Source organism: Phlebotomus papatasi, chromosome 3, assembly GCF_024763615.1.
Source record: "Phlebotomus papatasi isolate M1 chromosome 3, Ppap_2.1, whole genome shotgun sequence".
NCBI lineage: Eukaryota > Metazoa > Arthropoda > Insecta > Diptera > Psychodidae > Phlebotomus > Phlebotomus papatasi.
The window spans coordinates 52293245-52319375 of record NC_077224.1 but is presented as its reverse complement, the minus strand read 5'-3'; the positions used below and the strand labels follow the sequence as shown (position 1 = coordinate 52319375).

Here is a 26131-nt window from a genome sequence, read left to right as displayed (position 1 = left end):
TTTTCTGGATCTTCAAATAGATTTTCGAATTTTTCAAGATCTACTTCTGTACGGGAAGAGTCGGTGTGTTCACAGCCGGAGTCCAGTTTTTCAAAAGTGTCTCGGCTAAGCTTTTTATTGGCACAAAATGTGTTTGATATCCGAAAATTTTATAAAGAATTTCGAATTTTGATGAAACAGTTTCATCAAAATTTCAATTAGTTCAGTGACGTTAATTCATAAAACCCTAAAATTTAGAAAAATGCGTTGAAAAAACAGACGTATGGAAATTACTTTCTGCAAGATTTCGTAGTTTTTAAACATTTAAACTGTTTGGTTCAGAACCCAAACTGTCTAATTTGGATTTAAAGCTTTTTGAAAAATTAGGATTCTTTATAGATTCGGCTTTCTGTCCGATTAAACGTAGTATCTTATCAGGACTTATACCATTTCGAAATAAAAATAGCTTTAACGCGTTATGTTTTGAATAAAGAAATGAAATTATCTGAATGATTGGTAGTTTTACATGGAAGAGTGGCTACAACTTTCCCGGGGGCTGTTTCAATGTTTCTCATCTTATATAAAAAGAAGATAATTATTATCCAAGTGAAAAATATCTTTTAATTAACTTTATTAAACCAGAAGTGAGGTAAAACTATGACATTTTGACTAGAAACTTAGAAAACCAAATGCTGGGCCAAAAACTGTAACACCAAAATTACAATTTTATACACATTTTATAAAAATGTTTCTAAATTGTACGATGATAGGATCAGACTTTAAAAATTTTTCAGAGAATATAGAGAATATAGAGATGTGTTCCCATTTTCATTAAAAAATAGTTTGCTTAATGTACATTAAGGGAAACGAAAAAAAATCCATTGTCTAATTCTACCCCGGTCTCACCTACATACGTCAATGCAATTTTGGATTAGTTTTCTTGAAGTTTTTAAAGGCTAAAGTCGAAAAGCTCGAATCGAATTAATTCGAGCGAGCACTCTGGCGAATTTTCCTTTGTCATTTTTTTCTACTAAATAAAATAAAATAAATAAATGAATAGCATTACCTTCAAATCTGAATTGTTATCTAGTTGATTGAGTGCATCTGGCGCTTCTCCATCGAATGTCCCAATCATCTCAATCTTCGATCTAGTCCTAGATATCATTGGTTTATCCATGATGAACCGCTGTTCGTGCGCAACGGTCGATTCGTGCGGCAAGAGCATAGCTGGTGCACGGAACATGTAGGAAAAGGGGTAGTAGATGAGATTGAGGAAGCTGGCAGCATACAGATCGGCATATCTGACCACTTGACTAGAGAAGAATGTCTGCCTGGAGCCGGATCTGAAGAGTGAGCCCATCATTCCATATGCCAAGTCCATCTTGTGCGTAACGTCACGAATTGAAGCACGAACTTGCGAAATATCCGGTTTCTCCTTTGCACTCGAATCCATATTCTTGTACATGTCCCCCAGCATAATGTCCAACTGCTGCAGTTCAGCAAATAATTGGCATTTGTCCGTCCAAACATGGAGTTCTTGCACAAGTTCAGGCACTATCAGAAAAGTTCTCCATCCACGGATTTTCTTGCTCTTGAGAATGTCACCGAATATATGATCCCCAATATAGAGCACATCCTTCCCTTTGGCGCCAATCAAAGATGTAAAGACGTCACAGGAACCACCAGAGTAAACATGCTCAACCTGCAAGGGTCCCATGTGCTTTCCCACCCTCAGTGCTCCAGTATTTGTGTCCACTTGACGCAGAATCGTGCCCTCACCGAAGAATAGAGGCTTTCCAGCATCCACGACAATCAGGTCGAAGTATGTCCTCCAGTTTCGATGGGGTTCATCCATCTTGGCGCCATGTGGAAAGTCGAAGAGGTACGTCATAATGTTGTCCGTGAACTTAAAATCACTATTCGTGAGTAAGAAGACCTTCGAGCCACTTTCGCGGATTCTGGATAGAACCATAGGCAATCTTGGGTCTTTCTTTACATAATATTCCAAATTCTGTAAAAGAAGAGCACAAAATCCAAATTAAATTAGTGAAAAACTACGGAAGTTCTCTATGAAAATTTTAAAAAAGAATTTTGTACATCAAAACTATCAAAGAAGTAATATCATTTACATTGAGTTTTATATAAAAAAAATCTACACTTTACATAGGATGTCTACAGTGAGAAAAAAAGAGGGTGCGATGAACTTTTTTTCCTCATAATTTTAACACTTTTTAGGTGTAAAAATATATCAACATTTTTTAATGTTCATTTTACACCTTTTAGGGTAAAATTAACATGAAAAAGGGTAACTTTAACCCCTAACACGCCTAAAAATCATAATTTACACCGATTTCGGATCAATACTGCAGGGTAAAATAAACATTTCCGGAATGTTATTTTAACTTTTTCGGATTTCTTTCAGTATAGGATAATGTTTTAGAGAAGTTTTACGAAACTAAATTTTAAATAAAATTGCTTCCATTTGATTTTAAAACAAACCTACAATTTATTCTAAGATGGTCCATGATTTCTTATTTTTTCTTTTACCAATAATATTTTATTAATTTTATAAATTAGCAAATTTTGATTTTTGATTTATTTATGTAGGGGAAACTGGGGCACCACCAAACACGGGGTACCACCAAACACTAATTTTTATTTCTAAACGACTTAGACTATCTTGACCATTCCTTCAGTGGACAAGCATCCCTATAGAGCCTATAAATTCCTATAGGCACCCCCCTGTCAATGTCGTTATTTTAGCAAATTCTCTATAGAGAATTCAAAAATCGAGCGTGAGGGCGGCGCGAGCGGTTGCGCGAAGAACTAGTAGCGAACTACTAGCGAATCTGGCGGAAAAACAATCAAAACCTCTTCTGACAGTTCCCACGCGAAGCAATTTCCTCGAATTAACTTGCGCAGTTCTTGTGGAAAAATCGGGAAAATATTGAAGAAAGTCCCGTAAAACCCAGTGAAAAGGTGTGTAAAAACTCTTGAATATATTTCTTTGTGCTGCAAAGTGAGAAAAAATAGGTGTATTTGTGAAAAATTGCATCACCGGCGACCAGCGAAATTCTCTGGAGGTGTCATTCCACAGGTATTGTGCCAATATGTTTTTTATTAATACGTGCTTACCCTAATGATTTGGCTCATAATACGTCAGATAAATAGGGCTTTTATTGGTATAAGAATTGTAAATGTACACAAAAAATATAGTGAGAGAGAACATGGGAAACTTGGTCAAATTTTGCGAAATCGGCAAAAAGTTTTTTGTGCCCAGAGACGAATTAGGGGTCGCAAGAAGTCTGTTGTATTTTTTAATAGTGATAAACTTTCCTTAATTCATTTTGTGACATTCTTCATTTGTTTCTATTCAGCTTACGTGTAACTTCGATTTAGTCGGGAGCGTGGGGGGGGGGGCAAGCAATTCAATTCAAACCCTCGTTAATCAATTTTTTTTCTTTTGCCACTTAAATTACAAATTTATTCATAAACCTTATACGTGAGTTTGTAATATTCAAAATATTAGAAGAGCAAGATTAAAAATCATTTACAGAAATCTGCTTCACAAATAATTAAAGTGTTGTTTTTAGTGATTAGAGAAAAACTACTGGACTAAGATATTAAAAAAATTAAATAATATTAATTCGCCTCAATGTGGATCAAATTAATTAACTCAAAATTAAATTTTTTAGTTTTTCATATATAACAAAAAACATCGATCGACAAAAACATTTTTTCTAAATGTTTTTAGTTCACATTCACTGAAGAGTTTTTATAGTATTTCAAATGGTTTTGTAAGCAACTCGATCGATCAATTAGTTTTTTTTTCTTTTGAGCTTTTCTAGGGCCATACTGAGTTTCTCAGAAGCGTAATTTTGAAAAAATATATAGATATTACTTTAAAATTTGTGATGTACAATTCTAAAGGAAACTATTATCAGTAAGGCCAATAAAATATCGATTTTTGAGCCCTCTCAATCAGGATCTCATCTTTAAGTTTATATATAACGAAGAGTTTTAGTTTTAAAACAAGACTGCTAATTCTTTTGTGAGATAAGTAAGTTTTTAGAAACATTTCGCTTTTACTGAAATTTATTTCTTAAAAATCAATGTTATTGATATTTGTCAAAAATAGACCGTTTGAGTACTTTTTTATATATCCATTCATTTAAAGTGGTAAATTTCTAAATATATATTTAGTAATAGGTGTGATTCCTTCTAATCACACCTATTTTTTATTACAAGAAATAAAAACAATTCGGGTTAAAGAAACTATAAAGAAAAAGGCCGGATTTTTACAAGTTTTTGATTTTTTTTTTTTTTTGAAAATTTTCTCTTAGATCTCAGATGCGAGAAGTGTAAGCAAGTCGCCTGAAGCTCTCAGCTTCACTTTTGAACAAAAATAAAGCTATATGCAGCCTCGACGTCTGGCCAGAAGATATTATTTAGGAAAGTGACTCTAAAGTGAAGCCCTCGAAGTACAAGCGTTAAAATTTTCGGTCCTGCTTTTTTAAATAATTACTATCAATCGTCACAGAAGATATAATTTTTACTCCATAATCTTCTCAAATTCATACAATATATATTTAGGTTTGTTTCCGAAAACTATCCACTCAACATGATTGCTTTGTCTCTTTTAAGAATTCCCGAATATAGAAATAGTAGGTGAGATTGTTAAGAACCTCAATTAGACACACCTTTTTCGAACTCCACAGAGAGAAAAGTAAAAACCTGTCCCGCGGGCCATTTTTTCAGACGATTTCCAAGATCAAAGGTCTAAATGGCTCCAGAGAGCATATTTCCCAACCAAAGGGGTTCATGTGAGGGCTCGTTGAAAGTCTTTCAATTTCTGACAAAAAAAACCGGTATCAATTGGTTACATATCGGTAGTACGTAAACCGGTTATGAACCAATAACTCAATAATAACCAATACCCACCAATAACCAATAATACAATTTTATTCGAAATTGTATTGTGTCTCTGTAATTTTTTTTGGGCGACTCTAGGTGCATAATAAATCGGTTGGTTGTAAACTGGTAAATGATCTCAAAGTACTTTTGAGGAATTAGAATCTTAGTCACAAGTTCGAGCTTTTCAGCATTGGAAACTTTGCCACTTTTCTAAAAAGCATTTGGCTTGGAAGTGGTTTTTCTTCTCTCTCAATTATGTCTGGCTTATTTCCAATGCAGCTTTAACAATGAGATTGTTGTTTAGTCCTGGAAGCTGGAATAAACGCTAAGACGGCGATGGACGCATGGGAAGGGTAGTAAAAAGACGAAATGAGATGAAATTAAATTGACTTGAATTTAAAAAAAAAAATAAATTGAAAATTGGATAATTCATTATTTTTGGATACTGATTGGAAAATTATTGTAAACAATCTTAAGTTTCCAGGTATGAAACCGCAGCAAAAATTGCTACGGGTCCACACCAGAACATGCTAGAGCACCCTTCATCGCTAATCTCCGGAAGTGAACCCCCATTGCCCATTCAAAAAGAGCCACGAATCTGGCGTCCTCCCCACTTCACTGGTGAAGACCGACTGAGCGATATCGTCACTTGAAGTTAGCTGTGGTTACAACACCTCTCAAAGTTACACCCCAACTGGACAATGATTGGTACTGTTGGCTTAGAAGAGTCTTTGTCGAGACGGGCTTTCTCCCCAACTCCTCTAGGCTCAACAGTCCTACTACAATACATTGGTACCACATCTTTTGATGGAAAGCAATACGCACCACTAATTAAGTGTGATCGTTTCTTTCCTCAGATGTCACGATGAACAGCATCTTTTTATTTCAAGTGGTAACAGACCATCAGAATGGATTGTATGCAATATCATACGGTATAAGAGATCCTGGTAAAAGGCATATGAATATATCATTTGTGTTTTGCTGATTTGTGTTATAGAAACAAATTCTATTAGATGGACTTAAGCTTGAAAGGCATTCAATTGTTCAGAATAATTATAAAAAGCAATGTATTTATTAAAATCTATTTTTAAAATAAATTTACTGTCTATTAGAAAGTCTCTTTTATACCCTACTCAAACCTAATTTTCAAGTTTTTGACAAAATATTTAAATTCTGTGTCATGCTGGATCCACATAATGATTCGTGCTTCAGATTCGCCTAGGTTTTTGCAATTTGACAAAACTTCTGGGTAAATGTAAGTATTTTGATAAACAAACAAACTATGATTCTATCTATCGATTATAATATCACTGATTTTGTACTTCGTTAGCATTACAGTAAACGTAACACTTCATGCTGATATTTAAACTTTGGTTAAAAAGCAATGCCCTATTTTTGTAATTTCATATGCGTTCCATAATAATTTATCGCCACTTTAACCCTCTAACTGGTAAGACCTCTCGAGACGATCTTCACAAAAATCACATTTACTGCGATTACAATTTATTTAAAAGTGCTATAATGTCCTCGGTATACTAACATCTTTTGAAAGTTTGATCTCATTTTGACTTCGTTTAGTTGCTATCCCCAGTTTTGTGTGACACGTCAGAGAAAAGCAACAAAAAATATTTGTACAGAACAAACTCATTTCTAATTCCAAGAAAAATACCGGTTTAAAGTTATCTGAGTAAAATAAATTTATTTTTTACTTAACTCTTTCCGAACCACAACATATCCAGCGAACGAATTTCAGTAAAACTCACTTTATTGTAAGTCTTAGTGATCAAATATGATACTTTTGTAGAGAAAGAATTTTGTCCGCCTCTGGGAAATTGGAAAACTCATGGGTACTCTCGTCCCCAAAAGAGCGAAAAGGAGACAAACTTCAATTTTCCAAAAGCCAATAATATCAATTTTGTGAATTGTTTTTGCGTGTTAAATGACTCCTTTACAATGTTGATCACTAAAACAAGAAGAATTATTGACCAGTATCTTGTGGGATGTCCAGGAAGTGGTCAAGAAGACACCAAGTTTCTGCTTGCCAACAGATTCCTCAAAATATTTCACATAATAACACTTTAAAACACATTTCCTTCAACACGAAGTTATTGTAGACATATTAAGCTTTCTCAAGAGCCAAAAAAACACTTCTTGGACAAACAGAATTCACCAAAATCCGGAAGAATAGGAGAAACTTCCCCGAAAGCAATCTGCCTCGCTGCCAAATGTCAAAATTATCAGCCATATTGGCAAAAAAGTAGTTCCCGCTTGGAATTTTGATAAAAGGTTGGTGTCAAAAAGCAAATGGCAGGCATTGGCGGGATAACCTTACATTTGACCTCTAGAGTTTTGTGGACGAGAGTACCCATAAAGTTTGAACAAGTTTTTTGAAAATTTAAGAAAGAAATATTTTTCGAATTTATGCAATCTGTAATTGCTAGTTATCATACTTATTGGCCCCGAGAGGTTTTTCCTTATTCTGGTCTAGAAATATCAAAAAAGTCACAATATCTGCAAGGAAGCAGAAAATCGAAAATTCACGATTTTTGACCAAAAATATCTAAGCTCAGGAGTTAATTAGGATCCTGCAAAAAATATCCTAGATTTGGACATCTTTATAGTTTGTAATTATCCAGAAGAATCAGATTTTTATCGATTCTAGATAGTCTAAAAAAATTGTTGCTTCCATGGGTACCCATAGTCCCGAAGGAGACGAAAGAGTTAAAGATATGTCATTCTACATTGTATATTTTATTTGAAAAATTTTGAAAAAAGTAAAAATGTGAATTTTAAAAGCAAAAAGAGTTTCATTTTTTTTTAAATATTTTCTCACCTAGCGTCTAAACTAAAAGAGATAATAAAGAATGGATGATTTTTTTTACTTTATTGGCTCATAAATATCCTAGAAAACATTTCCTTACAACTCTTTTTCGCATATTAAAGATAACACTGTTAGAGGGTTAATAATCCTAAACGAAACAAAGAAAGTGGGAAAATATTCCTAGCAAAATGGAGTCATTTTAGGTTATATTCTAACATAATTCTAATAAACTAAAAACACTGAGTAAAAAAAATTAAGTAAAATTAAATACAAAAATATTTTACCCCTAATTACAACTCTGTTAAAGCGCCATCTCTGATGAATAAGGGGGTACCTTACAGGTACTTAAAAAATAACGAAAATATTTGAAATAAGATTAAAGAAGAACTCACACTGAAACTTCTAAGTCTCGGGGGGGTGCCTATAGGTCTTATCCTCTGAAGTCGAATATCCGATTAAAAAATCGCAGTGTTTGGTGGTACCCCGTGTTTGGTGGTGCCCCAGTTTCCCCTACTAAGAAAAAATACATTTGCTGACCTATTTTACGAACATTTTGTGCAGTCTTATCTGTTTTCGTATTCTACACTTTAAACAGATTTTAAGGACGTGTATTTCTTGTTTCCCATCCTAATTTGAAATTTCCCAGTTTGAAGCTTTTGCAACTGGATAATATCCAAGAATATTGTATTAAAAAATATTTATCAAATTATGCATTGTGTACAATATTCAGTTTATAATGTATTATGCAAAATGTCCCTTTAAAAGAGCGGCAAAGTGTACCGTACTTTGCGAAATGCTCGAGCTCGTGACTTAGAGATGCTATAACTCGGTTCAGTCTTATTAGAATTTCTCAGATAATAAGCTCAATCGTAATACCATTCGGCTGAGAAATGCATTCCCTAGAGCTTTGTTTTAATCTTTTTAACCTTTGCCCTTGAAAACCGTTTTAAGAATAGTTTTTTTTTTTAGGACAATCTGTCTTTCCGGTGAGCGTCGAAATTTGCTGATCAAATCCTATGAATCAAACACACAATTTTATCAGAGCTTTCGACACTTATCGTGTCTTCCTCAGTGGTTATTGGTTGGTCTTTTCTTTAGGATTTTTGTCACTAATTCCTCTATTTTCTTATGCATCAGTTTTGAATTTCGTTAGGAACTTTTTTCTTCTTTCTTTTTTGCACAGCGAACGGACTGGTACTTGAAAATATATGCTTGAAAATATTGTCCCTCTATATTTTCAAGTACCAGTCCGTTCGCTGTGCAAAAAAGAAAGAAGAAAATTAGCTCCTAACCAAATTATAACTTGAAAAGCGTTTTTCTCGTTCAGACAGAGAAAACGCTGTTCTACATAGTTGTAAAGGAATAAATTTCTTATGAAAATATGTCATCAAGATATTTTGTAAATTCACGATAGCCCACAGTAAAGCGAATGGTCATAAAATTACCTTTCAGAAAACGGCTTGAAAAATATCTGTCCTTACAAAATATAGGAAAATTACTTTCAAAAAATTGTAGAGCGGTAAATTTCCCGTAAAATTGTCCTTATTAGAAATTTATGGCGCGCTCGGGTAGCTTGTAAAAAAATAAAATATCCGTTTTGTGACTTTTTGCCCCAATCTCCCCTAATATTTTTTGCGATAAAACAATTTCAAACACTTGAAATGTCTATAAAAATATAGTAAAAAATCAAGAAGTTTGATTGTTTCTTCGTCTTCAAAAAAAAAATTAAATAAATAAATAAGAAATCGCAAAAAACACGTTATGTCTGGCGTCTTAATTTATGAAGCTTTTTAAAGTTTCAAATATGCAAAATTCAAATAATACTCTAGAATTTTGGTCTACTTGAAAAAGTATTATGTATGGGAAATAGCTAAGATTAAAAAATATTAACTCTAATATATAGAATAAACTAATCATAAAATCAAAACAAAGGGGAAGCTCGCTACCTTCAGGCGACTCAAGCTTCGGACAACTCGTTTTTTTTCTATATTCTCAATATATTGCAATACCTCTCCAAAAAATTCATTAACCAAATGGGGTGGAAAATTACCCTTCCAAAGTTGTTGACTTTTGACCTTCAATAATTCAAAATGGCGAATTTTCCGGTCATAGGTATGTTTAGGCAAAATGTGCGCCAGGACTAGCTCTAAAACATATCCAAAAATCATTGAAAAAGCTTGGGCCAATTTTGAGAAAAACCGAAAAAGCATTTTTTAGGGGATTTTATTTATAGGGGATGTAAAATTATTCAAGAATCGGTACTGAACCGGCTCATTACCAATGCAGCCGGGTTCGAAATTTCAATACCTTTCCAAAAAATATAAATTTGACCAAATCGGTTGAAATATGAGCCTTCCAAAGTGGTTGACCTTTGACTTTCAATAATTCAAAATGGCGAATTTTCCGGTCATAGGTATGTTTGTGCGAAATGTTAGCCTGGACTATCTCTAAAACATATCCTAAAATCATTGAAAAAGCTTGGGCCAATTTTGAGAAAAATCGAAAAAACTTTACTTTTCGGGAATATCAATTATTAGGGATATAAAATTATTCAAAAATCGGTACTTAACCGGTTCATTACCGATGTAGACCGATGAAGGCGCGTTTGCACCTAGAAGATTTGGATCTCCTTACTAGGCTGATTATTAGTTTAACATCTTTAATAAATTGCAAATTTCTGACAATCCAAAGGGGATTCAACCTTTCAAAACACTATGCATTTAACTCCCTGTTAAATGCATAGTGCGAGCAACAATAAATACCCACCAAAAGTCAAATTTAATAGCAAATAAATTCAATTTAAAAAAAAATAATTAAATACGGATAAAGAAAATAAATTCAATTAGTTTACTGGATCATAAGTCACGCCCAATTGAAATTATTGTCCAAACATCTTTTTTTTATCCTGAACAATACGAGCTATCCATTGCTAAATTGAGCAGTAATAAATTATTGTTTTAATTCAGACTGAAAGCAATATATTTACCTCAATAGTGCGCGTTTTGAGATCTCCTTGAATATGAACCCAGTCCACAGCTCCTCTTACGTCCTGGAAGATTGATTTGTAAGACATGAAAAGTTGACCACATCTGACGCCATTCTTCTCCCTTGTGTACTCTTTGGAGTTGGTGAAGAAGTCCACCAGACACGCCAACAAGTATGTTTCAGGCAAATTGAAGAGAGTGTTGAGCACATAGACACGAGATTCATCCAACTTGAGGAATTTATTTGGGTAGAAATCATAAACTTGGGAACTGCAATGAGAAGTTATTGCATTACTTGAGTTGTTTTGAATTTTTTTTTCATACCATCTATATATCTCTTTTTTCTCTTCGATAAAATACTACGAAAGGAACTTTTTTCATATTATATGAAAATATAACAAGTTCTTTGCAATAAATGCCAAATGGTGATTTATAAAGCTAAAACTTCCAATTTCTTGCAAGGTACTTTGAGAAAATCGATCAAGTGGGATACATTGAAAGGCACTTGGAGGAAAAAACAAGAAGAAAAACAAGTTTTTTTTCATCATAACTGAAAAATCATCAAAAGATTTTATAGTTTGATGGTTGTGAGAAAAATTGATACTTATTCTATTTTTAAGTATTGAGATTTTGAGGTGAGAAAAACATTTGACTTACTGCTTGAGAAATTCAAAGCCATGTACACAGACTAAAATATTTCCATAAGCGTCCACTTTGAGCAAATTTCCGTAGAGTGTATCGAACCATAGTCCTCTAATTGGAAATGATGGATCATATTCAAATTGAAGAATTTCGTTGGGATATCCCATATTGACTAAGCGTTCCTTCACGAGATCAAATCCTAATTGTTCATATTGGGGAGATTTGTACTCCGCCAGCGTGTAATCCATATCAAAGCCATAGAATTTGATGTTCTCCAAGTGGAGTGATCGATTAACGAAAATTCTGAAAATAAAGGAATGCAAATAAATTTAAATCTTGCAAATAATTCAAGAGAAACTTCAAATTTTGCTTTTTAAATGCAATTTCTGAGTTGATTTTGCTTAACTGCTGAATAGGCGAGAAATTTGTATATAAGGGAGACTGGGGCAAAATTAGCCAGCAAACGAAATTTTTCTTTACTTATAATTTCGTCGGTTGGATCAGCAAATGTGTTAACTGCATTTAGCTTAGCGCTTACAATGAACGTTGACACAAAACAAATAAGTTAGCAGAGTTACTGATTCAACTGACGATTTATGGGAAACATATTTGAATCCGTCTGATAAATATCTCAATGAATAGGGAGGGAGTTAATTTCTTCGAATAAATAGTTAGGGTAAGTGTGCCAAATTCCGGCCAGCTTGCAATTTCGGCCACCTTTTTTGCTCCCCGAATTTCCATGAACTTTTAGATTTTACGTACTCTAGAGGTTATACAATGCAAAAGAATAACAAAAAATGTAGCTGCGACAAAAGAGATGACGTGAAAAAGACATTGGAAAAATTCCCGAAGGGCATGGAACTATGAGAATGAAGGTGGCCGAAATAGGGCACCAAGGCTATGTCTATATTTTTATTCATTTTAAAATGTATTAAGAATGATTTTAGAGTAAATAAAGACGGTAAACTCTTTACAAGGTTCCAAGCAACACTCTTTAAGAAGAAAGAATAAAAAAATCAATGTATTTAAAATATTACATTTCAAACTTGAGACTTTGACGCTTGCATGCAACTATGCCGAAATTTGGCACACTTACCCTATTTGCTCAATATTCTTTCTAAAGAAAATTATAACACCCCACTAAAAAATACTGTCCGTCGCTAATTCTGCCCCGGCCTCCCCTAAATATTTATTATAAATTATTTAAGTGTATCATTTTAGAAGCATAGCCTGAGCGGAAGACGTCTATTTGACGGCTTCTGTCTGAAAAAGTGTCTCATTTTGTCCCAATTGTATTTCAAGCAGTTCAAAAGTAAACTGGAGATACCCAAATATCTGTTTATATAAATAAATTGAATGAATGAAGATAAGCAAAAATTTACTCATGCCCACTGGAAATCTTCCGTGGATGAATGTTATTTCTTTTCTCAACAAATTTTCTTATTTATATATTTATTGTAAATTTTGCAAGTTGTCACCATTACTTTATGTAAATATACAATAGATAATAATTTCACTGTTATAACAGAAAGGCTTGTTTTTGTTATTCCTACCCTAAAAGCTTCCGTCACAACAAGATTTGAATTTAATGGCAAAAGTATTAAGATTGCAAAAATTTCATAACAAATTTTTCTAATATCAATATACGATCATTTGAAAAAAAAAATACGATTGCCGAAAAAGCACTAGGAAACAAAATTGAATGAATAATCGAAAAAAGACCTTCACATTTTATTAAAGGTTATAATATTTCAACAGAAAAGTTGTCGAAATATTGATCATGAACTTCACAATAATGGTCAATGTCATGAATTTTGAACAGAAGATGCACAATGCTCGGGTAATTTTATAATAATTGCGCTATTTGACAAGTAAACACATTTGAATTAGTCACGAGTAATTTGTAAGTGGTTGAAGTTCTTAACACAAGAAAACTATTCACAAATACTATCATTAATACACCTCTTATATTACATAGCCCTATGCCGATTTTGTGGATTTTATGATACTGCTGTTTTGTAGTAATCTCTAAAAATTTTGTTAAAATATTTTTCACAAAAAACACCTTTTTGGAATACATGAAAACACACCTTATAGGGTAAGATGGAGTAATTCGGAACTATGTCTATTTTAAAATTTTAAGATTTTCTTACTGTCTCAGATGGTGAAAGAGAAAAAGCAAACCACGAAGAAATAAGGGAAAGTGCGCTACCTTCGGACGAATCAGGGTTCGAACAACCAAATCTTTTTTTCTAGGATTGGACCCATATGGCTTTCTTCAGGACAATTTAAAACATCAGACTAGCTATTAAAACAAAATATTATAATGGGCCACATTCATTGATAACATATTGAAAAATAAGAATTGTTCGAAGCTTGAGTCGTCCAAAGGTAGGGGAATGTATACATGGTTCGCACAGAGTGAACCTTCAAACGATGTGAATTTTCTCTTCGTTCGCAAAGAGCTGACTTACCATTTCTCATCTCGTATCATGAGCCTAATAATTATCTATCTTTTGGCTAAGAAATGACAAACTAGCTCTTTGTAAACAAAGAGAAAATTTTCGTTGTTTGAAGGTTCACTCTGTGCGAAACATGCCAACATTCCCCTAAGGCGTTTTCTTCTACAAGACTTTACATTTGAGAGTACTGATAGGAAAACTGATAGGAAATCCCAAAGCTTCAAATTAGACATGGTTCCAAATTACCCAATCATACCCTAAGACAGTAAACAATTTTTAACGACTTTTGTAAATTATTGACGTAAGGATATCACAGTAAAAAAGTTACACTTTGTTTACAGTTAAAAAAGTATTGGATGTATTGGCTGTTTTATCATGATTTTCGTTGTAAATTAACAAAATTAGCAATTTTTGGGAACTACTACACAACTATGTAATGTTACACAAAATATATATGTGTAACAAAAATATACACAACTGTGCAATTAATTGCTAATTTTGTCGTCTGATTACACACTTTACTATTACATCAAATTTAAACCAAACATTTTTAGATTACACATTTTTTAGAAGCACACATTTGTGTAACTAGCATTAATCGTACAATTAACAACTTTAATTAAACAATAATTGTCGTAAAAATACACCAACGTTACACAGTAAAAATGATTACTAGAATAATAGTTGGTTTGCTTTTCTACCACGATTATTCTTCTAAAGTTACTCAAATATGTATTTTAGCAAAACTCGTAATCTGAAAATGTGTAATTTAAATGTTATGTTATGGTAAACTGTGTAATAAATTGCGAATGATTACACAGTTGTGTGCATTTTGTTTCATATTTCGTGTAAAATTTCACAGTTTCCAGAAAAAACGTGTACAAATTACACAAATAAATGTACACTAGAAAAAAGAGATGGCAAAGCGTTCCAGCTTTGCAGAGTGCTCGAACTCACGAGAAAGACCTGTCCGTTTTATTAACTTTTGCATGCCATTTGGGTGCAATTGATTCGTAAATTTAAAAATCTATTCCGAAATAAAAAAATGCTCGATAAAAGCACATTTTGGAATATTTTAACATGAGTAACAATATGGACAAATAGAAAGTAAATCCGAGAAAGGTTTATCATTTATGGGTAAATTACCGATCCATGACCCATTACGTCCCATGCAATCGGGTTGAAAACTTCAAGACCATTAATCTTAAATTATATTTTATTTTACTAATTTAAGTAAATGAGCATTTTAAAGTATTATTATCATCGTAACTGTCTAATTTACTAAGTAATTGTATCGCTTGATAGGGCCGTAGAAACATTTTTGTAAAATTTAAAGAGACAATAAAAACTATCTTCGTTAAACTGCGCGAGAAATGTTTTGAATTGATCTGAATATTATCTGAATATCTGAAAGAGTAAATCAAGGTCTACAAAATGTTTATATTCATAATAATATATTTTAAAGCTAACGTTAGTCGCACACTTTTTTTGTGAATTCAATGTCTCGTTTTTTTCTAAGTATGATCAATGTACTTTTTTTATGCCTTAATAAAGGAATAAAAAAAAGAAAAAATCATTGAGAGTTATAGGAAGCGTTATATTTCAGAAGCGCGTTATAAGCTAAATCAATATGTACTGTACAATAGTATTGTATGACAATAAATAGTCTGTAAAGCGAATTGTTCAAATCTGTGATAAGCTTTGATAAGTTTAACTTAATCAACATTCTTGACAGATGAACTCTGTACTGCTTTAATTCCAAAAATGCGCAACTTGGTCTTTCCGCAAAATTGAATATCAGTTTTTTTTATCGATATTGAAAATCGCGTAACCGAAAATATATGTGAATATAATTAGTAAATGAAATTTTCTATAATTTGTCTTATTAAAAGTTATTTAATTTAAGGCCTTAAGCAGTACAATATTTGAATAATTTTCTGAAATTTTCATTTAAAATTGTTTAAGAATTCTGTCGTTGGAACCTAATTTTCGGAGCGGTTTTAAAAAAATACTTTGCGTTAGCCCCGATTGCTGTCAGAGTAGATTAACTAGAATTCAAAAATCCAAATAATTCCTGTTAGGAGACGAGTTAAACTAGTACTTGAACGGAGAACTTTTTGTTAATTGCAACTTGTTTTACAAGACAAAACATGGTTAAAATAAGTCGAAAATAGTATTTTTTAAATATAAAATTCTTTAAAAAATACAAACTTTAATTTTTTCCAAAAATTCTTTATTTAAGTACAAGCTCAACTTATTTGCTAATGGGAAATATTTGTTTTTCTTAAGGTTCTCCTAAAGCTAGATCTTAACGTTTAAATGTTGTGTCTTTATGTGCTTAACAGTTAAAGTTAAAAGAAAATAATATGTTGAAAAAAAATGATAGGAAATATGTTTCTTTTTTACTCTTCGTGATCTATACATAATAACCCCTTAGCTTTCTTAAGTAGAAAAAGTAAGAGCAGTAAGTTCGATATCCGAATTAGCCTAGACGGTTGTTACAAATTATTTTTATGAATATATCATTGTCATTAGTTCTGCGTTAAAGAAATAAATTAACAAAATTAAATGTTAAAAATGCATTTTCAGTGCACGAAAATAATGGAATATTGATAGCAAACGATAAATAAATATAAACAATTTTGATATTAGGCGAGATTCTTAACAATCTCACTAACTGGTATCCTTTTTAGATATAGGCAAGTCATTTTTGATCAACTTTACGTTTTCTACTGACTAAAATTGATTATTTTTTTAATATAAAATTCAATAGTATTTTTGAAAACTAATTAGCATTATTTACAAATAAAAATCTTTTCAGTTTACCCCTTAATCCAATTTGGAATGAAAAAATCACACTTCTATAAGGTGATCTAGGCTTATTGCTGGCTACTTATTTGTCCATCTTCTTTATACTAAACCTACTGACCGTTTTTGGTCGATTTTCCTAGGGCACTCGGTCAAATGACACACCGCGGTAGGTAGGATACTTAACTAGTATTTTTTTCTTGAAAAAGAGGAAAAAATTATATTTACACACTGAAAAATATATTACATTGAAGAAATTCATAAAGTTTGATAGGGACATTGTATCGTTTAAATATGTGTTAATTTTCAAAGGTTTTTAAACCGGCCAATATGACCGGTCTTGGTAGGTTTAGTGTTAAAGAATCCTGCACGTAGTTAAATTTTAAATATTAAATAAATTGAAAATAAATTAAAATTTTGCAGTTTTTTTTTTGGTTTCGACCAGTGTATTAGGATAGTGATTACAAAGGTGGCGAAAAAATATACAAAACTAGTATAGGGAAGGAAAAATTTGACTTTGTCATAGAAAACACTACTATTTTTAGGGCAGAATCACATTGGCAGTAAAATGCTCACCGTCACCGTCAAAGCCTCACCGAATTTCGTAAATTTACGCACTTTCTTTGCAATTCTTACGCAAATTCTCGATTACCGTATTACCTTATCTCATACTCGGTGGTACTAGGTAAAAATAATATAAGAAAATTGAAGAAATAAAACGAAAATGCGATAAACGGTGAGCAAAAAAAACTGTACGAGAAATTAATCGTACAGATTTTGCTCATCGTTTATCGCATTTTCGTTTTATTCCTTCAATTTTCTTATATTATTTTCACCTAGTGCCACCGAGTATGAGATAAGGTAATACGGTAATCGAGAATTTGCGTAAGAATTGCAATGAAAATGCGTAAATTAACGAACTACGGTGAGGCTACGGCGAGCATTTTACTGTCAATGTGATTAAGCCCTAAATCAATTAAGTTTAATTTTATGAAAAGAGTACATATCGAGAAAAATTGCTCCTGAGTATCATTGAAATTATTTCTTCGAAGGCACTGAAGCAGTAATCAAACGAAACTCGATATTTTTTAAGTAGTGAAAAATGTTTAATTCAACTTAGGGCTTAGGGCTACATTGAAGTCGCATATTTATAAAGGAAGCTGATGGACTTTCCGTAATTTAATTTAGAATCCATATTTGTTTTTTTACTTTAAAGGTGAGTTCGCTTTAGAAATATATGATAAAATATCGCTTTCAATGTAGCCCCACTTCCCTCTAAGCACAATCAAAATAATTTTAATGGAAAAATTTATAATTTGGCATTTATTCGGCATCTTTTGGTCTAATGGGCCTAATGTATCACAATTAACGATTCAAAGGGGTTTCCAAGGCACTAATTTAGTCCAAAATGTACGTCATAATACACTGATCTGTGCGTGATATTAATTTTTTATTGATAATAAAATTGTTTTAAAATATAAAGAAAAAAACTCAAAATATACTTGCGGAGATTACACGTTGTCAAATATCGCAGTTATTGTGAAACGACCCAGTAAAATAAACTCATACGACATCGGTACATTAAGTATTTTCTGAAGATGTGTAATGACCGCCTTATCAAAGTCATATAGACAAATTAATGAGAGTATCTCTCTCCCGGTCTCCATAGCCTTTCGGAGAAAGCAAAAATTGAGATATGTTTTGGGTGGTTAAGGGGTCAATAAATCCTGGTCATTGTAGCCTTTATCAAAAGAGGTGGAGCACTCTTGTCATCCCGGAAAATAAAAACAGCGTATATAGATTTTTTTGTTGTTGTTGAACTTCAACTGAGAAGGTCACAATGCATAAATAAATTCACTGTGTTGTACAATTTTCACGTGGTTTATTTTGGGTAAAAATAATCAGACATGCGAAATTCCTCAATTTTACTTAGATTTTGACTCGATGTTGGTGTAGAGAGTATTTCGGAAGCAAAAAGTGCTTTTAGATTGAGTCACTAAAAGAGGAATTAAAATCAAGAGTTTTAATTAGCGACAACTTGATGAATTTTGAATAATAACGTAAAGAAAGATGCATTCATTAGTCGATTAATCAAAGCGTCAAGCCCTTTTTGCAATGAACATTTCTTTTTTGAAAAGGGTCCAATGTTTTAGGAAGTATAATTGGTGTAATCATATTTCATTTCAATGTCTTTTAGCATAGACTTGAAGCTTAAGATTTATCAGATTTATAATTCTAATATTATATAAATAGAATTTTTGATATTACTCATCGTTGATATAATGTTGACATTCAGAATATTTTGCTACAGATTTTAAACACAAATAGCATCTGATATTTATTTTCAAGTTCACGATGAATATATTTAAAGTCTTTTTGCTGTATTGTTTCATACAAAAGCTGGACAAGTTGAGAGCTCATTGTAAATCTAAAATAAGCTTTATGGCATTCTCATTGAAGCAATATAAATTTTGAATGATAATGTGAGTGAGGTTTGACAAAAAAAAATTACTGATAAGAAACTCACTTGTCAGAGATCATTTCACGACTGTTATGTGAATTATAGAGAAAATCTTCACTGAATCTTTCACAAATACCATCACCACTGTTTAAATAATCAAAATGATATAATTCATCTTCTCTCATCTTGATTGTTTTTTGTAATTTTAATTTTTGCTACTTTGTGCTTCTCTTTGTCTACCACAAATATTTACTAATGCAATAATATGAAAATTTTCTAATTGAAAAAGTTCAACACAATAAAAATGTGTTCAGTGCATTCAAACTGCTATCATTCACCAAAAAAAAAAAACCATTTAATATTGTAAGTTCAACTAGCAGAAAATAATTGAATGTCTTTTGGGGGGAAGAAGTGCATGGCACGACCTGAAAACACCTTTTGTTTTACTACACAAAATAATTCTTTGTTAAATGTTACACATTGACACACTTAATTGGGCACTAAAGTTTGAACAATATAAAATTATGATTTTTTTTATATAGTCTCAAAAGTGGGCAAATACTGTGATTATTTGCCACTGTTTGTCACTTGGAGGAATAACTTTTTGAGAGTAAATATTCTTTAGGGAATAACAACTTTATAAAAGCACTTTCACTATATTTTGGAGTGTTGGAAAAAGCACAAGAAGAAAAATAAAACAAGAAATATAATATATATTTTAATATTGGCGAGAGAGTGAGGAAAAATGTGATGATTTGGAGAGGAGGTAAAAATGTTGAGTGCGCCTCAGAGCTATGAAAACTATTATTAAAAATTGTCTTTGACCGTCACCAACACACAAAATCCCCAAGTGGGAGCCTCTAAAATATCAAAGAGAGGGGGCAATTTGTGAATATATTTTCACTCTGTGGGAATTTTCTTTTCGAGACCAGTGCACAAACAACACTCTTGGCAGAATGTGCTCACGAAAACGCGACGATCGCAACTTGAATGAATCAAAATTGGTTGAGAAAATGAAGAGATAAAAGGCCTACAATATTATGATATTATTCCATTTTACTACCTTCGATTGTGCTCACGCTTGTATCCAATTCCATTCTGGGATGTGTCCCAATTTGGAGGACTTCTCGCATTTCTGAAAAGACCATCATGCACTGATGGGACTGGATATAGCGTCTCAAAGGCGTCTTGAGACAGTTCCGGCATCTCTCTTATCAGTTTGATAAAACGTGTCACTTTGTTAATTTTTTTCTTGTTGTTGTAAATTTATTAATAGCACAGAGCCTTGTGATGTGTCTTACAGAATAGCTCAGCTAAAACTAACTAATTTTCAGATTATCAATTGATTTTCTAGCAGCAGACACTATCGCTGATCTTTGTTATTTTCTTTATACTGCATCAATCTTGGGCAGTTACAAAAGCTACTGCATTGATTACATTTCCGCGTAAAGAATAGCACAACGAACCAATAATTGATGACATTACATTTATAATATAGGAGAAAGTACCCATATTTTGCACGGTTCCAAACTTCCTAATGACTAATTTTTTTCTATGTTTCTGAATAAACGTAACTCCTATATATATATATATATATTAAAAACAGAACACTTTTCCTTAGTTTATAAAATACGGCTGCGATGAGTTATACGGGCTTCAGACCTAAGGCTTAGCCATGTGGCTTATCTTCTCTAATATCTTATCAGTCAAGATTTTTTTTGGAAAACTTTGACTTAGAATTGGATTATGAGAGCCAAATTACCTATTAGATATTGAAAAATCAATAAAATAGGTTGCTGTTTAAGGTTTTGAGACCCTGGGAAACTAGGCTAAACCTCTAGTCTGAAGACGGTTTTACATTTATTGAAAAACATAAGAAAAAAATAGTCATTATAAAGCTTGGGATCGTGCAAAGTATGAGCACTTTCCCCTCAAAAAAATATTATCAATATTATATTATTATTATTAATATCAATCAAAAAAATATCCTTTTGACATGACGTTTCATCCGCAATTTTCGATCTCTATTAGCTAAATATCGGAGATCTCCAGAGTATTAAGGGGTTACGTGGGTCAAAAGACTGGAGAATATCATATTTTCTTTAATTTTTATTCAACATAAAAAAAAATACTTTAACCCTTTAACGACGAGACACTTTTTACGGACTGAAAATCAACAATAAAAATTATACTGAGAAACATAATCAATGACAAGTCTTACATCTAACCTCGGAAAGTCTAACAGAGTCTGATCCGGTTATTTTGAGCTTCTATGAACGATAGGGACAAAAATAGCCCAAAAATTTAAGTAATTTTTCTGACAATACCAATGAATAATATTTTTCGTTTTAATGAAAAATGTTACGTATGAGTATTGTAGTTTTTATCGCTAAAAGGGTTTTGTTTAAAAAAAATTAGAAGTATAAAAAATAAATAAAATCAATCATGAATTTGAGAATTTAAAATTCGCCATTTTTGAGCTTAAATATTTACTACATAGCAAATCGCTAGAGACTTGCAAAAAATATTCTAGATTCATTCAACCTTCTACTTTACAGTTATGTACAGACATAAGAAAAAAATAATTGACTTTAGTTAGTCAGGAAAAATTATTTTCTTTGTGGGACACCGGTGGTCCAATCGTCCTTAAAGAGTTAAGCTGCTAAGCATATAAAAGCATAACATTTAAACTATATTTTCTGAAATTTTCATTTAAAAATCTTCAAAATTCAACCGTTGGGACCTAATTTTTGGAGACAGTTTTTGAAGAAAAAAAAACATACTTTTCGGTGGACAAGATTTCTCAGAGTTCAAAAAAATAAATATTCCCTATTAGCTGATGAGTTAAACTCGTACTTGAACGGTATATATATTTTTTTTAAAATGAAATTTGGGTTTTTGACAAAATTTTATGAAAAAAAAATAATTTTCGGCTTACCTTACATCACATTTTGTTTTACAAAATAAGTTGGGGCTACTTTGAGCTGTGGGGCAACATTGTTATACGATTTTTTCACATATTTCTAATGGAAACTGGATTTTAACATGATGTAGTTCGGATAGACAAAATAATTGTGGATCTAAATAAAATTATTTTAAGTACCAGCGTCATTTAGAAATAGGCGTTGAAGTCGTATAACAATCTAGCCCCCCGCTCAAGGTAGCCCAATCTCGCCCTAACACAAAATCTACCGCTCATGTACGAGTTCAACTCATCAGTTAAAAGGAAATATTTAATTTTTTGAAGTCACATGAATATAGTCTGAGAAATTTTATCCGCCGCAAAGTATATTTTTTTTTTCAAAAACCGTTTCCAAAAATGAGGTACCAATGGCTGAATTTTTAAAATTTTTTAAATGATAATTTCAAAAAAATTAGTTAAAATTTTGTACGCATAATGCTTAGAACTTTAAATATTTTTTTGTTATGTTAAAAAAAGATATGAAGGAAACATGCTGTTTAGTCTGCTTGATCCATGTAACCCCTTTATAATCCCATGGAGGAACTATTTATCATTTCTCGTAATGAATAGAGTTAGTCGAAAACAGGAAACATCTGGCAACTTAAAGTGGATTCTAACCCTCAACAGTTGAGTGAGTACACTGTACATCACGTCTGATCGGTAAGGACCGTCTTTAATTTCTAGATACAAAGAAAGGTTACGAACAGGAGGTATGATTTAAAAAAAAAACCTGAGAATATAATGCAGGCATCACAGTTTAGTTAGTTGAATAAATAAACGGAATGTTTTTTGGTTAATCAATATTAAGGCTATTTCGATCACTATTGTCAGCATAGTTATTAAATTGTATACCACTTATGTTTAGGGTCCAAACAGACTCAGGCTGATCCTAGAGAATATTTAGCCTGTAAATTTGGCAGCAAAGATTTATCCCAAACTGTCATACACTGAGGACTAAGGACCATTGATTAGAGGTCCTTTGCATCATTTCGCTTACATTATCCTTTACTGGCAAATTTTATAGGCTAAGTCAGGGGCCTATCAAGTGAAATAAAAAGTGAAGCTATTTTTCACTTTTACTTGTAAAAATGTTGCATCTATTGCACCACGACTTAAACAAATTTGTTCGTAGTTCTTGTATAATTTTGGCGAACATTATGAAATATGTATTTTTAGATAGCTTTTAATACACGATTTCGAAATATATCAGACTGATAAGTTAATTCTCTTTAGGAAAAAACTGACCAATAGTCTTCAATGTTCAATGCCTCTATGCAAAAACGTATGGAAAAATGAAATGTCGAGAGGCCCCTGGGCTAAGTATTCTCGAGGGTCATCCTGAGTCTATTTGGGCCTTTATATAGGGGAAAGCGCGCTACCTTCGGACAACTCAAGCTTCGGACAACTCAATTTTTTTTCTATGTTCCTGATGGAATTCACTAATAGTCCTTTACTGGAAATTTGAGGCATTGGACTAGCCATTAAAACAAATGACGCAAATTGATTTAGAACACATTCAAAACATTGAATTGATCGAAGCTTGAGTCGTCTGAATGTAGCGCGTTTTCTCATGCAGTTGGTGAGAAGAATTTTTACAGATTTGCTTCAAAGGTATGTCATCTATTCTACGTCGGTAGCAGACGTATTTCACGAGAGGTTATTTGAGGTTAAATGAATTATTGGCTTATAACCTAAAAATTTAAACATTAGCGTTTTTTTGTAATTTCCTAATAATTTATGGATATATTTATTGCTTATCAATTAATTAAAAAATAAAACTTTGTTTATGTCAAATAATGTAAAGTACTGGGCAGATTCAGAGACAAAACTCTGGAAATTCCTTATTAATTCGAGTAAGTGTTAAATTGTTGTACAGAAGAAAGAAAAAGTGGTTAATTGAAAAAAAGAAATAAAGAAGCCTCTCTTTATGCTCCAGCCACTGATGAAGACTTGGGGACCGAACCGAAAGCTTTGGGAAGAGTTGCCGTTTTTCTAAGAGTGACTCCACTTTCCGTCGAACTCCGGTTCCTTTCAACTAAATATATGTCAAATAACTTTTATGAATCACTTTGTCAATAGGACGTTTCTGGATGTTAAAATCGTAAAATATACAATTTGTAAATTTTAAAAAATTAGTATGCCTTGTGTAAATTAATTGTTTACTCTCAAAGAAAGTACTAAAGGGTAATAGTCGTAAACAATGAACACAACTCTTTTATTCACATGTACCCGTTCAACGCGTTTTCAGATCGAAATGGGGCCCCCATTCTAGAGGTTATCAGTGCTGGGGCAATGGATGTTTATACATTCCCTTATTATGTATATCTGGGATGAATTTTTCCGCAGCATTTTTCCGTGAGTTTATTTATGAAAGCACATAGACATAGAGGTCTTCGTGCATCTTTCTCGGCATGAAAAACATGTTTTGATTGAATGAAATCGCATTGAGATTTTTCTCGTGTCGTAATTTTTCGAGGTCAAGGCTAAACTCTCTCGCACTTTGTGACAAAAAATTTTCACTATCCGCCCCAATAGGGCTATTCAGGTGTTTGAGTTCATTGATAATAGGGATATGATTGGGAGTTTTTCTTACCTATGGGCAGCTTTTCTATAATATTTCTGTGTTGACAACGGCTCATTCTTTGTCGATTCCATTTTTCTCTTTAAACGCAAAAAAATTATATGAAACTTGTTTTATTTCGCTATGCCTCCTCAAAAAAATCTACCTAAGAAAAACACATAAAACGTTAAAGAAAGTTTGAATGAATGCAAAAGAATGCCAGAGACATGAAAAATTTCTGCAAATCAATGGAAAAAAATTTCCTACTGTCGAAAACCTAACCTCTAAGAATCTATTAATAATTTATTTTCTTGACTAATGTGCGTTCTGTTCTGGACTGTTTTTTTTATACAAGTAAATAACACACTAATTTGTAACGAAACGAGCAAGGAATAATAAATAAAATCTCCTATTTTTATGTTTTGCAAAATTCGATATATAAAAAAAACAACACTGTAATATATTTTTGCAAGTTCAACCTCTGCGTAAATTTTTGTTTTTGATATGTCATTGCTTGACGCATTTGAACATCGAAAAATCTTTCGATGTTCCACTCCAATCTGCATACCTTTCGGCTTTTACTGCGCATGTTGGTCGTTATTGGAAAAGTCAGGGAAAGCTCTTCAAAAATTCGTAATGAAACTGTTACTGCTTCTGTATTCCGCAACGCAATAAAGTTAATGAGAAAATTTGAATATTGTTAAAGGACAGACGTTTATGCATTATTTTACGTGTTCTTTATTCACAAAATGCAGCATTGATAATTCAAATCACGATTTATTGATTATACTTTCTCCGAGTTACGAGGAAATATTCTCAATTGTTTTCTTTACTTTTTCTCTAACGCGCTCTTTGATAAAGAAATGAAAGAAATTGATTATGAATCGTGCAAGTTTGAAATATATATTTTAAACACAAATCACGGAGCAAAATGATCGACTAAAATGTACATAAATATAATTGAAATTCAAATTATTCTTGCATAATAAAGCTTCTCTGCATAAAATCAATTTATCGTTAATTAAAGACTTACAGGTCCGTAAACTTTGTTGAAGTTTTCTCAACTGAAAATTCATTGGTAAAATCCTGAAATCATTTCGGTAACAGTCTAACGAATCTGATGACAAATTTTACGATTCTATGGTTCTTGTGGGTTCCACTGAAACCTTAAACAAACCACTAACAAATTTTATATTTTATCTATCTCTATATATCTATAATATCCTGACTTTCCCGTGAGTAATAAAAGAGCTGAAAAAGTCCTCAATTCACATTCCTCCAGCAAAAGCCTAACAATACTCAAGAGAATAGCGTTATATAGGCATTAATCTTTACCATAGAATTGAAACAAATAGTTAGAGAACGTGATTTCAAATATCCATCTGGTATTGATTTGTGAGCTCTTTGGTATTTGTTATCCTTAAATCACAGCATTGAGCCACGAATTGTGATAAAAATTTTATGATGTGACATTGTCTCTTTTCATCTGACAGAAAAGTTGGGGGGAAATTGCTTTTTTTCTGAAGAATGGAATGAGG

At 32.3% G+C, this 26131-nt stretch overlaps 1 protein-coding gene and 1 long non-coding RNA gene across 8 annotated transcripts in view; one reads left to right on the top strand and one right to left on the bottom strand.

The window, feature by feature from the left end:
* Positions 1-25106, bottom strand: part of LOC129807238 (cytosolic purine 5'-nucleotidase) — a 28299-nt gene extending 3193 nt beyond the window's left edge. The window contains exons 1-5 of one of the 6 annotated variants that reach the window (XM_055856381.1): positions 24876-25106; positions 24627-24694; positions 11356-11643; positions 10701-10968; positions 1046-1990 (exon numbers count right to left, since the gene is read on the bottom strand). In XM_055856381.1, the coding sequence (XP_055712356.1) occupies positions 1046-1990; positions 10701-10968; positions 11356-11643; positions 24627-24688 (1563 nt within the window). In that variant the 5' untranslated portion in view covers positions 24689-24694; positions 24876-25106. Of the gene's footprint in view, positions 1-1045; positions 1991-10700; positions 10969-11355; positions 11644-19137; positions 20059-20134; positions 20459-24626; positions 24760-24875 lie in introns of those variants that run through there. The other 5 variants (XM_055856379.1, XM_055856380.1, XM_055856384.1 and 2 more) reach the window with 5 other exon arrangements.
* LOC129807258 (uncharacterized) lies at positions 2782-6008 on the top strand. 2 transcript variants are annotated; one of them, XR_008752252.1, is made up of 3 exons: positions 2782-3076; positions 5378-5685; positions 5751-6008. It is a non-coding gene; the product is annotated as an uncharacterized LOC129807258 (long non-coding RNA). The 2 variants fall into 2 exon arrangements; XR_008752251.1 differs by having other exon boundaries at positions 5371-5685.
* Positions 25107-26131: the final 1025 nt, after the last annotated feature.